Source organism: Ambystoma mexicanum, chromosome 1p (genome assembly GCF_040938575.1).
Source record: "Ambystoma mexicanum isolate Mex_15411 chromosome 1p, UKY_AmexF1_1, whole genome shotgun sequence".
In the NCBI taxonomy this organism is placed as follows: Eukaryota; Metazoa; Chordata; class Amphibia; order Caudata; family Ambystomatidae; genus Ambystoma; species Ambystoma mexicanum.
In genome coordinates, this window is record NC_090921.1 from 503,922,862 (window position 1) to 503,935,326 (window position 12,465).

Consider the following 12,465-nt stretch of genomic DNA (forward strand, 5'->3'; position numbering starts at 1 on the left):
TAGAGTTGGGGTTTGAAACACAAAACAAAGGCCAAACAGACTGTAAAGAATATTGTCAAAACCCAATTTTAAGGTGAGACGTGAGTTCCATAGGAAATCCCAAAAATGTATTGCTGACAACTTTTGACTCGTGTGACGGACTTGGCTCACAGAGGTGGGGGGAGGAGGCGCCATGTGAAATATGGATGCTGAAGGTGAGCTGGGGACCGAATTTGCAGTATGAACGTTTCACCGTAGCCTCAGTTATTCGGTCCGAAGGCCATGGCAAGTAGCTTGGTAGCGTTTTAAATGGCTAAAAACCTGGTAGTTTTGTAAAATTTTCACTGGCCTGGCCATGGCCTTCAGGTTGAAAGCTATACAGTGGGCATGGCTGCGGCCATGGCCAGTGGCAACACAAATTATACAGTGGTCATGGTCGAAGGCCGTGGCCGCTGGCAGTGGCTGAAGGCCATAGCCATTGGCGCCGAAAGATATACAGTGGGCATGGTTGAAGGCCATAGCTAGTGGTCCGTTATTGATTTAAAATATACAGTGGGCCCAGCCGAAGGCCATGGACAGTAGCTCTGAAGGCCACGGCCAGTGACGCTGAAAAAAAACGATGGTATAACAGAACCCTTGAAATTCAAGGGAAAACTTTAGTTGAAGTGCAGTTAAGGTGAGTAATTAAACGCAACAAAACCCTTGAAATTCCGCACATTGGGAAAGTCCGGACCGGATTAACACAGCGTATTCTCGTTGCAAAGCCCAAGAGCACATATATATTTTAAGAGAAGGGATTCACAATGCCATACAAAATGGCATTATGTGGGATATGGCATTATGTGGGAGATCAACGTCAACGTGCCGAGTTATGCAGGTCCTGAGTTTCCCAATGCACTGAATTTCCAGGGTTTTGTTGGGTAAAATTTACTCACCTCAACTGCACTTCAACTGAAGTTTTTTCCTTGCATATAAATCTATAACCAGTTGAGTTTTCTTTTTTCCTGTCTGTGATCGGTCAATTTGGCATGCCATACGTGTATGAAATGTGCTTATGTGTCCTCATTTAACACCAATCCTGCAGTACTCGCCTGATGTTCCATGTCCTCCCCTTACACTCATATGCCTAACAACCAGCTTTAATGTAGATAGTGCGCGGGCGAATGTCAGGGCACCTGCTCCTTACTGTATCTGCCTTCAAGGGTCAAATTGTCTTTGTCATGAATGGGGCCTGTGGCAACAACAACATGCAAACCTTGTAGGGAACATCTGCATTTCCAGCTCACATCAGAATGTTTGAATTGTCTCACTGGGCTTCAGACTGTCCTTACACTCTTTCTTTGGTTGTGTCTCCTGCTGCAGGTCTTGTGAAGGAGAGCTTTGTGGAAGAGCCGGATGGTTTGGTTTCCGTAAATCTGCTGGTGATGTCTTGCGTGGCCGCTTTCGTCATTGGTGCTGTGGTCTCTGGGTTCAGTGTGTGCTGCTTCGTTGGTCGCCGTGACCGAAGAGAAATGGCCCGGCGCAAAGACAAAGAGAATATCCTGTCCCACAGCGAATCGGTGGCCAGCGTCAGCCGATTGGATGACATGACCGAGCGCCGGTCTAGAGATCCCTCCGGGAACTTGCTGGAATCTGTTTGGCAGAATGGATGGCACAAGGGTCTGCCCACCCCAGAGCAGACACCACAGCAGCAGAAGCGTTACCCGATAAGTCTGAAAAGTGGAAACTGGGAGCAGACCCCGCACTTGAACTCTTCCTTCCGAGATCCAGGGAGCTCCACTTCCATGATGACGCATGGCGGACATCCCCAAATACTGCACCATGTTGGCAGCAGTGGCCAGATCATGCCCATCAACTATCAGAAGGTCCACATAAGGCAGGCATCGGGAGATGAAGGCAGCGAATCCACCTTGGACATGCTCTATCTGCCGGCGGGAGGACGGGACCACAAGGAGGGCACTGGCCGTATGCAGCACAGGCCCGGAGTCAACATGGGCAGAAGCTCCTACCCTGCCACGCCCAACGACAGCCCCGACCGTCGAAGGGTTGTCTCGGCACCCACCAGTAACCTGGATTACTCAGACCCCCTGCTCTGGAACGTGGACAGACTGAACTGTAGCAACAATGCAGCCCGGCCAGCTCACCTCAAGAGGAACCACACGTTCAACAGCACAGAGAGCCGCCCGCCACAGGGCAGTGACCCGCCATACCTCAGGCACATGGCCCACCCACAGAGAGGTCCCACCCCACTGGGAGGGCCACACGCGCTCACAGACTACAGTCTCTTCTTCCAGTACGTCACGGAACGGACTCACCTAAAATAACAATGGTGTTCTGACTCTCCCAACTGCGTTGCACATTGCCTCAAGGGCAGGTGGCTCTGACAGACACACACACACACACACACGAGAGATATATAAATATATATTACTATATAGGTGTATGTCCGGAGAGATGCAGGACTAAGAGGAGCCAGAAGGAGCTGGGGCGTTAGCTTTCTATTCGCAAGATGGCAACTGGAAGGGGATTGAGTCCCGGAGAGAATTGGAACCTTTCACTGGAGTAATGGTGTTAAGAGACATTTAAAGACTTTGTGTTCCCCGGAGCTCCAGTTCCTCCAATGAACTGCCTGTGCATCTTCTCGCACTGGTGCTGGTCAGAAGGGACAGTGCAGAGTGAATGAGAGGTGCTGAAAATGACCCTGTCCAGAGGGCTTATCCTGATCACCTTGTGCCCAGAGTGGGTAGATGATGGCCCATAGCTTCTGAGCCCATACCATGATTACCCAGAGTACCCTGTGCCCCTGAAAGCCCCCAGTGAATCATACGGAGGAGAAAATGAGTTCCCTGTTCCCAAAATGGTGGGTTCTGACTCAGAGGTTCTCTGTTCTATGCTGAGCAGATAACCACATAAGGTATTCCATTGACCACACCGGCCGGATGCTGACCCTGAGCCCCATGTGCACCCTTCAAACTAGATGTTACCTCAGAGTGTACCCTATAACAAGTGGCATTGGATCCAGAGGGCCCTCTTCCCCATGCTGGACTTCTGTACACATCTGCTGTGGGAGGGAACACCAGCCGCTTGACTGATCCCACAGAATAGGTATTGATCCAGAGTCCAGGCCTCAAATGGGAGCTCTGCCAGTCCAGAGCTCCAGTTCCATCCTGGAGGTTGCTGACATCCCAGAGGCCTCTCAGTTCCCCTGTTTGGCGTCTTGCTTTGCCGAATGGCAATATCTCAAACCTGGTCCGGGATGAGCAGCAATGTCTCTGCTCCACTCTAGAATGGGCTGGCCCATAGTCCCCTCTGCACCACCTTCGACGGTTGTCTGTCCTATCCTAGGAGGAGGTCTGCCCAGAGGTGTGTGCCCCTCTTAGGTTCTGTTACAGAGGTTTCTCTTTGCCCCTCTCTGTCAAACTGCTACGGTGAAACACTACTAGGAAAGTGAGCCCAGAATTCCCTTCATTCTATAAAGGGGTGTTAAGTCACCACCACAACTGTCTCTGCCACACACTTGAACTGGTTGCCAACGGGGGTACCCTGTCCGTCAACAAAAGGTGCAAACAGAAGGCTACCATTCTTGATGTAGGAGGAGGCTATCCCATCCCTTGGAGCAACTGTCCAGTTTCAACGCTGCCCGTGTATGGGTGGGTTACTGCAGCATTTTCTATCCCAAACAGGAGAAAGAGCAGGTACATTCTCATTGTTCCCACTGTCTCCCATTGGAGACATCTCCCGCCATTGATTGCTTATTCTGCATCTCAGGAGGAGGTGCAAAGCCCAGGTTATCTGTATCAATTTGGGAGGCGATTCTCCAGATAGAAATATGAACCAATATGGAAGGGACTAAACATGTTTTTAGGAAGGTGTTACTATTTGCCGTGCCTACCCTTTGGGTGGGGATCTGACATTCTCCTGTGCCACAATTCAGATGGTTGCCATAGTTTTTATCAGGGGTGCCTGGATAATATTGCACTAAAAATGCAGAGTCTGGTTGGCTTAGATGTGACCAGTCAAGTACCTGCATCACCTGCAAAACAATTGGAAACTTACAGCTGAGAGGTCTCTGTGCAAACTGGGTCACCTTCAACATTGTTTTAAAAAATATGGGAAGTTGGTACATGATGACGTAATGGGAAAGCCCCTGATAAACCACTGTAGGGTCCTCCAAGTTAGGTCTGATCTTCCAACAACACGTCAGAGACCACCAGAGCTGAGAAGGGCTCTCAGAACCAACCAAATGCTTTAGAGCAGGAACCCGCAAGCTGGTCCTCTCTGGGTGGTCTGCACCCTTACTCCCAAGAACCATCAACATTGGCCATGCTGGGAAAGGTCCATGGGAGTCAGAGTCCAAAACACCTAGAGAGACAAAGATTTCAGACCCCTCTGTGAAACCATGGAAGGCATCAACAACAAGGAATACTCCCCAGAGTCCCAAAAGAAGCCTGCCCCCCCAAAGAACAAAATTAATGGCCCAATTTCATACACCCATCCCAACATGCTGAAGAGCCAGCAGAACCTCTGCCAATGTCTATTAGGACCTTTTCTCCATATGCACATTGAAGAAACCTACTTTGCCCGAAACCCCAGGAGTACCATGTCTTACCTGACACCATAAATGGCCCAGCCCTCCTCCCAAAATCCAAAAGCCACTTTTTCCACTCCTGAAGCTGAAAAACATCCCACATCTCCCAAAGCCAGAAAGGCATTTTCACCCTAAGCCCCTGGTGGGTTGTTGCTTCCCCAAAATCTCCAATCCTCAAAACCCTGAAGAAATTACTTTTCGTGAAGCCAGTTTGGCTCATTTTCTCCCAAACCCTGGAAGATTCCATCGAAGAGCCAAACTGGCTTTGTCTACCCCAACAGCCAGAAGAACCCTACCTCCACGTAATTGAACCTTTGTGAACCCCAGGAAGCTGAACTTCCTGTTCCCCATATTGAAGTCAGGCACTTATACTCTCAGAAGCCCAATGGACAGTGTCGAGAGGCCCCGAGCCTGGCCATATGTGTGACTGAGCATGACCATGTATAAGAGGCACATGAAGGCCATGGGAGAGATTGTGGAGCCATGCGAGGGCGTGTGTGTGGTTGGGATTGAGAACATACGACCAGACCGAGATTGTGTGCAAATATTCACAGAGGGCTAGCAGTTGTGTGCTAGAAAGCAGACTCTGCGTATGTGTTCTGCGCACTCCACCCCGGGATCTCCTGCCGCTGGAAGCGCGGGGTCCACTTTGCCCCATAATTTGGAAGCACAATCGTTGGTCATTCTTTTTTGGCAGGTGGTGTTAAGAGTTTTAGTTTTGGGAAGGATGGCTGGAGATTTTTGGGTTACTCGAATGTTGATTTTTACTGGTTTGATTTTTAGCAGACTGTGAATGTTCAGGGTCTTTTTTTATTAAGTTGTTCTTCATGTATAATAATTGCACAAACCCTTACAGTTTCCTTTTCTTTTTCTAAGTGCCGCTCCTGGACAGGACAGGAGAATATTCCTGAGCATTGTGTGCTGGGCGAGGGTAACCAGGATATCGTCTTGTGTTTGTTTACGATTCCAGGATCCCTACTCCCCTGTGAGGCTGCAGCACGTGGCCCCGACCTAATGACGCAGGGTCTTAAAATGTAAAACAAGGGTGATGTCGGCCCACCTGGCGCTCCCCGCGTAGCAATCTGCCACAGGCTTTTCACCGGATTAGGGGCCTGCCCCCATCCTAAAGGTTTTTGGCTGCCATAGAAGTAGGCAGGCGTAGGCTGCAACGGAAGTGGCGTGGTGCTATCTTGCAAAGGGCCACCACCAACATTAAATATGCAGATCCATGTACTGTTCATCCCTACATGAAGTTACCATTAAGTAGCCTCCTGCAAGTTTAGAAAGCTGCATAGGTGAACCCAGGGCTTACCTTCTGGCCATGGCCAGAGAGTCAGAAGAACGCCATTGATCCCGAGACTCGGTGATAAGAGTCCAAAGGTCTGAATCGTGGGTCCAACCCTGACAATGTCCAGGCTTGCCAGCCAAACCCAAAAGGTGGTTAAAGGCAATGGTTGCTCTCTATATCACAGGCCCAGGTCAATCAGCGTTAAGGTTCATTGTCAACCGGAGGTTTTCTGAGAAGCCCAGTTTGTAATCTGGTAGCCTTTTGTGCCCGCTTACCGTTGATGCCTCACGGGATTGCAGTTGCATCTGACTTCCTGCGCTGTTGGCTTTTCAACCGAGAATGGACGTAAGGATCGGTTGAGCATGGTGTCTGACCTCGTGCCGTGACCACGGGGTGAACATTGGGGAGCTGTGATAGGGGAGCCCCACCTTACGAGGGCAGCCTCCACTGCTCTCCATCCAGCCTCTTTTAAAGCCCTAGGACCTTGCTAGGGGCTCCGAGAGGCTTAGTCCTCATTGCACTGAACACATGTAGTAATCACACAGGCCCAACACCTCAAATATGGTTCATATCAGCACCTCTTTTAACCTTTCGGCCCCTTCCCTCCACTCTTTAGTTTTACATCTAAGCCCCACCGCACTGCAGGCCTCATTTCCAGTTCGAAAGCCCCCACTCATTAAACACCACCCCCACTCCACTTACCTCTGAAACTGGTAAGCCCGTGTGTGGGTATGATATCCGCCCTCCTCATCCCACCTACTCACACTGACCTTCAGAGGATTTGGAAGAAACATGGGCACGGTTACCTTTGTACCCAGCCTCTTACCACCACGGCTCAACACCCCAAATGCCGCTGATGGCAGCGCAGGGTGGAGGGGCAGGAAGTCTGTATGGGAGCCGACCTGGCCAATCCAATGGGATGTTAGCATTATCCACTGGACCTTCCTCTCTCTATATTAACTGGGAATCAGTTCCATACGGTGGAGTTTAGGCGCTCTGAGTGGAAAAAATCTAATCCAGTTATTTCAATGCTTTAAAGGTTTCCCATGACCCAGTTTTTCTCCACCGGCGCTGGTGGATCTGGAAAGTGAGTAGGAAGTCCTTGTATCATGATATTATATGGTGTGGCATAGTGATATGATGTGGCATAATGTCAGATTTCTATTGTAAAGACTTGTCCTTAGCCTCTGACTACTTCTTGGAAGTGTGGCTTAGACCCAGTCCACAACACTCTCCCATTCCCTCACTCAGTGATTAAGGGCCTAATTTGCGATTAAGGTATAACATGGTAGTCATGCCGTTTTTACCACAATGTCATATTCCTATTATTGCCTTAAGTTGTAAGGAAAATCCTCCAGTACTTGCCTGGAAGTTTTTTCTCCAGAAAAATTAAAGATTTACCACTGGTGCAATTACTACCAGCGGTAAATCCTCCAAACCGCAATGGATTCCTAGGGAACTCCATAATGGGGAATAACACCAACTCTGAATCTGGAGCATTTACCTCTAGTTTCCGAGGCGGTAATTATTTATTTAAAGTATTTGCAATGGGTAACTCCACCAAACTAGAATGAGGCACTGAGGGCCTCATTATGAGTTTGGTGGTAAATCTGCTGATTTGCTGCCACATTAATTGACCACCTCCGCCACTCGGTCCCATGGCATTACCACTGAATTATGAGTGGCAGTATGGTGTAAATCCCTATTTTTGAAGTCTGTGCGGAAAATTCACAGAATTTTGGCTTTAAATTGCAGGATATACCTTCAGCATCATGCTGGACCAGCATCGTGCTTGAGGTAAATCCTTCACTTCAAGGTCAAACGTTGAATTTGGTGGTGCAGTTAAAGTGGCGGTAATTCTGTAACTACCAAAACAAGTGACAGTAACAGAATTGCTGCCACTTTTTGCGACAAGTCTTTTGTCTTGTACCCTACCACCACTCTTTACTGCTCCAATGCCAAGGGAAATCTCAACATTACACCCCACCCGCTACCTTTTTATCAGCTAGAGGTTACATCCTGCCTCGTGCCCACACCCACACTATCATATCCAGTACAATAAGAGCCCTGTCCTGCAGGTCCTTACACTCTCCAGTACTACCTTTATCAGTGCAATTAGAGATTAAGTCTCTTTCCTCAGAGCCTCAGTTTTGGTCATTAAACCTCTTGAGTGTCCACCAAGCTGATTGGTGCACGGTAAGAGGCGTGGCTTCAGTCCTGCCATAAGGTGTCATGGGAGCTGCAGCTGCTTGTCCTTCCTCTAGTCACGATCTCGAGGAGGTGCCATTGGTGGAGGGTGGGGTGTGGGAATCGGCTCAACAAAAGTACATCTTCATTTTTAAAAACAAGAGACTGAAATCTTGGAGTAAGTAGTCCGATCGGACCCTGTTTTTGTGTGATCTGACCCGCTGCATGCTGCAACAGCAGAGGCTCCCGCCAATAAACTTCTTTTTTTATAATATGATGTCTGTGGTGTTTATTGCCTTTCTGCCTGTCTTTGTGGTCTTTGGAAGAAGAGCAATCTCCCCTTGTGCCTGGGCCCCCAACAAGTAATTGGCTCTACTCCTTCAGGGTGGTCCTATCTCGGTAGGTGTGGTCTGTCTTGGTCTTCCTGGGAAGCGTTTGTTTTATACCCTGGATGATGAGTCGCTCGAGGAAGGGCCTCTCCCGCCAGGGGCGGACTGGCTTATGGGGAACTCTGGAGATTTCCCAGTAGGCCTCTGCACCCTGGGCCTCTTTTCTGTGGTATTTCCAAATGTTCCCATAGGAAAAGGGTTGGGTTTGCTGAAAATGTGTAATATGGGGCCACCTTGAACATTATTTCCAGGGCCTCTTTTGGCTCCCAGTCCACCCCTGTGTCTCTGCTCTGTCTGGTTCCTGAGTAAATGGCTTATTGACAGCTTTCTTTGGTGGGCCTTCTCATGAGAAAGGGTGTGGTGCTTTCCTCAGAGTAGAGAGCTCTGTTTATGCACCTGTCCACAGAGGTGCGATCTGTGCCTGTGTGTTTGTCTTCTGAAAAAGGGCATGTCTTTCTTGGTCTCCTGGGAACACCTTTATTAATTGTATCTATTAAAGCCAATACTATTAAACTGAAGTACCAACAGGAGGGAGATGGGATGTCAGGAGAGCGCGGACGGCTGGTTGAAGCTGTGTAGTTATTTAGCCACTCGTTGACTTCCCTTAGCCAGGCAAATCTCACCCACCACCTGCCCCTCCCTGCCCAAAGCACATCCTCCTGGGACCTCTTTGAGTTCACTCTATCAAGCAATAAGATCAAACTTTGTGATGTAAAAAGGTCTGCCATAGTTACTTTTAAGCAGTCTTCTGAAAATGAATTGCTCAATTGCAGCTGTAAATGTGCTGCTGGTAAACTAAAAGTGTCTTAATTAAGTGTGCCATCAGCCACTTGATGTATAAGTAGTAAGCGATGAGCAGATTTAGTTAGAGTTTACTGCGAAGGCGTGTTCCTGCTACCTCCTTAAAAGCTCACTGACTCCGCGCAGCGGACGCGGAGTGGCGGTGAGTGGCAGTCTTGCAGTCTGCCCCTGCTGATCCAGTCTTTTGTTTCTGTCTACAGTTTACTGCGGAGGTGTGTTCCTGCTACCTCCTTAAAAACTCACTGACTCTGCGAAGCGGACGCGGAGTGGCGGTGAGTGGCAGTCTTGCAGTCTGCCCCTGCTGATCCAGTCGTTTGTTTCTGTCTACAGTTTACTGCGGAGGCGTGTTCCTGCTACCTCCTTAAAAACTCACTGACTCCGCGGAGCGGACGCGGGGTTGTGGTGGGTGGCAGTCTTGCAGTCTGTCCCTGCTGATAAAGTCTTTTGTTTCTGTCTACAGTTTACTGCGGAGGCGTGTTCCTGCTACTTCCTTAAAAACTCACTGACTCCGCGGAGCGGACGCGGAGTGGCGGTGAGTGGCAGGTCTTGCAGTCATGCCAGGCAAGACGGCAAAGAATGCTAAAATGGCTGCCCCGCTGACTCCTTCTCCAGTCCTAGAAGACGACACAGGACGCCGCCTGAGGAGTTCTCGCTCCCGTATGGAGCCCTTAGTTGAAATCGCAACCAGTATATCATATGCTCAACAACCACCTGAACTTTCAAGTACTGAGAGCCGAATGAACACGGGAAGTGTCACGACAACACTCTCCACAGACCTCTATAAAAACTACAAAGTTTCAACCTTATGCGATGACCAACCGCAAAAGTACATCAAGGACCCCTCCTTGAAACAGAAACTTACCTTGAGTGAGACCCGCGAAGATGCCCCCACCTCTTCCATCACCCCCGCCCGATTCCACGCTGGTCTGGCTTCCCCCGGAGCTCCGTCGTCCCCCGGAGGGGGGGCAGCATTGAGACCTCTGGGTTTGCCGTCCTGCGAGTTGCCTGGCTGGGCCGGAATGGACACCTTGTTGGCGGCCCCTGGGTTGGGCTCTGCCAAGGAGGGCAAGTCGCCTGGGAAGCCGGCGAGTGAATGCAGCGTTGAAGAGGTTGGTCGTGGCAGCGCGAGACCGCTCGTACAGCTGAGCCCCTCATCTTCGCAGATGCCTGAAGTCGCGAGTCGTGAGATCCCAATGGAAAGCGAAAGCAACGAAGAAGCGGCTCCTCCCATTACTGTATTAACGGTAAAAGCCTTGATTCACATGACACAAATGATCGCCAAACCTACCGAAGCCCAGGATAACGTAAAAAACAACGTTGGAACTGCACTTCATTCAGGACTCCACGAAAAAGAACAGAGAGCCCCACAAAACCAAAAAAAAAGACCACAGAAAGTGGGAGATTCGATTGAAGAAACAGAGATCCCACATGAAGCAAATAAAAAAACAAAACTACCGGCTAGGCAAAGGATGACCCAAAAACAAGGCAAGATAAACAAACCTGGACACGGGGTCCAAAAGGGCACAAAAAAGGGGATAAAGAAGCCGCAACCCCCTTTAAAACTATTATCAGACTTCTTTTGCAAACACTCAAAAGCTATGCAAGAAAAATGCCAAGAACTAACCGACGCTGAAATCCTGGAAGCAGTACACAAAAATACTCCTCCGTGCAAGCAGCGTAAACTGGCTACTGCAACTCGAAAATCCTCTCAACCTCCATCGAGAGGTGGTGACCTTTTCAACCAAAAAATTTGCAAGGATAAATGGAAATTTACAGGAAAAACTCCACCCACATTTGTACCTTTTAAGATCGCCCAACCAAACTGTGTCCCGGATTCAGATATAAATCATCTTCCTACGCTCTCTTCAAAAGGCAAATAAAGAAACAAACATTTCCAAACTATACGATTCTTTCCAGCAAGATGCATTAAACCATAATAAAAATGGCTTAGAATCCAAATCACAAAACAGGAGCCCCACCCCGAACGACAACACGAGGGTGGAGGCCGCCAATCCAACAAAGAGCCCTAACCTAACACCCGACGGAGGGAAGTCCCCCATTAAGCCAAATACTCCCCCACAAAAAAACTCGATATCTAACTGGGGTTCAACGGCCATTCCGGCTGAATGTGAAAATAACATACAGCAAATGGAAAACTCAACATCTCCACCCTTAGGAAAGACAAATAGCCATAATAAAGAAAAGCCGGGAAACACTTACGAGAACAAGCACACCACGAAAACGAAAAATAGATTACAATTTGAGAAATCTTTGGATACCTTTTATACAAATTTGGACAACTACAACCGTCCTTGAAGACATTCTTTAGACCAATTTAACAGATTGCCACCTCAAATAGGGATGCCATCAATACGGCCATTATCTCCATTAAAGACAAGACCATCTTTTCAAAGCCAAGCCGTACCTAAAGAAACACAAGCAAAAAAGCCATAATGATTGCCTTGACACCTTTCACCAAATTGTACGAGACAATCGGAGATGCACTTAAAGATCATACATCGATCCAAGCTTCGATGCTAACTAAATTGACTTTCCTTGAAGGGTACATTATGGCACTAGAGCAAAAGCAAAATCCTAGTGATGCTGCTCCAGACCAATGATTACCATCAGCTGTAAACCCTCAAGAAGACACATTGACTACGAGACAAACGGGACAAGCAAAGAAACCCCTGAAATCAGAAGGCACCCAAACTCTTCCTTTTATTGATCTGACATCAACAGGCACCCCACCAACAGTAACAAAGACCCTGCAGGAGCTAAACTAAAATCCAATGCGATATCAACACTTGAACCCATTTTCCATCTTGCGGAGACAACTAAGGGCAAAATGACTCCATCTATATCACTTTTAAGAATCCAACGGCACAGCCAAAGCCAAAACCAACAGCAAAAGGAGCTCGGGTGCCACCTACTGAGGAAATTGAGATAATCAACCAATCTCCTAGAGGGATAGAAGAATTCTTAGGAAACAAAGAGATGATGAATATCACACAACATCTAGCTCATTCGACCACAAGCTCACACTTGGAGGCCCAAGAAAACCCAGAAACAACAAAAATGATCCTTCAACCCAACCATCTACCAACGACAAATCTGAATCTCCAGAGTCACCGTTCTTTACCCTCGAGCACCGCAGACGTCATACGATCATGAAACATAAGGAGGACTTTAAAGCTCAAGTTCATCACTTCACCCGTTTCTCATCCTAGAAA

At 48.5% G+C, this 12,465-nt stretch overlaps 1 protein-coding gene across 1 annotated transcript in view; it reads left to right on the forward strand.

Annotated features, from left to right (window-relative positions):
• Positions 1-8,314, forward strand: part of SEMA6B (semaphorin 6B) — a 563,759-nt gene extending 555,445 nt beyond the window's left edge. The window contains exon 17 of the mRNA XM_069649360.1: positions 1,342-8,314. Within this exon, the coding sequence (XP_069505461.1) occupies positions 1,342-2,303 (962 nt within the window). The 3' untranslated portion in view covers positions 2,304-8,314. The remainder of the gene's footprint in view (positions 1-1,341) is intronic.
• The last annotated feature ends 4,151 nt before the right edge of the window (positions 8,315-12,465 follow it).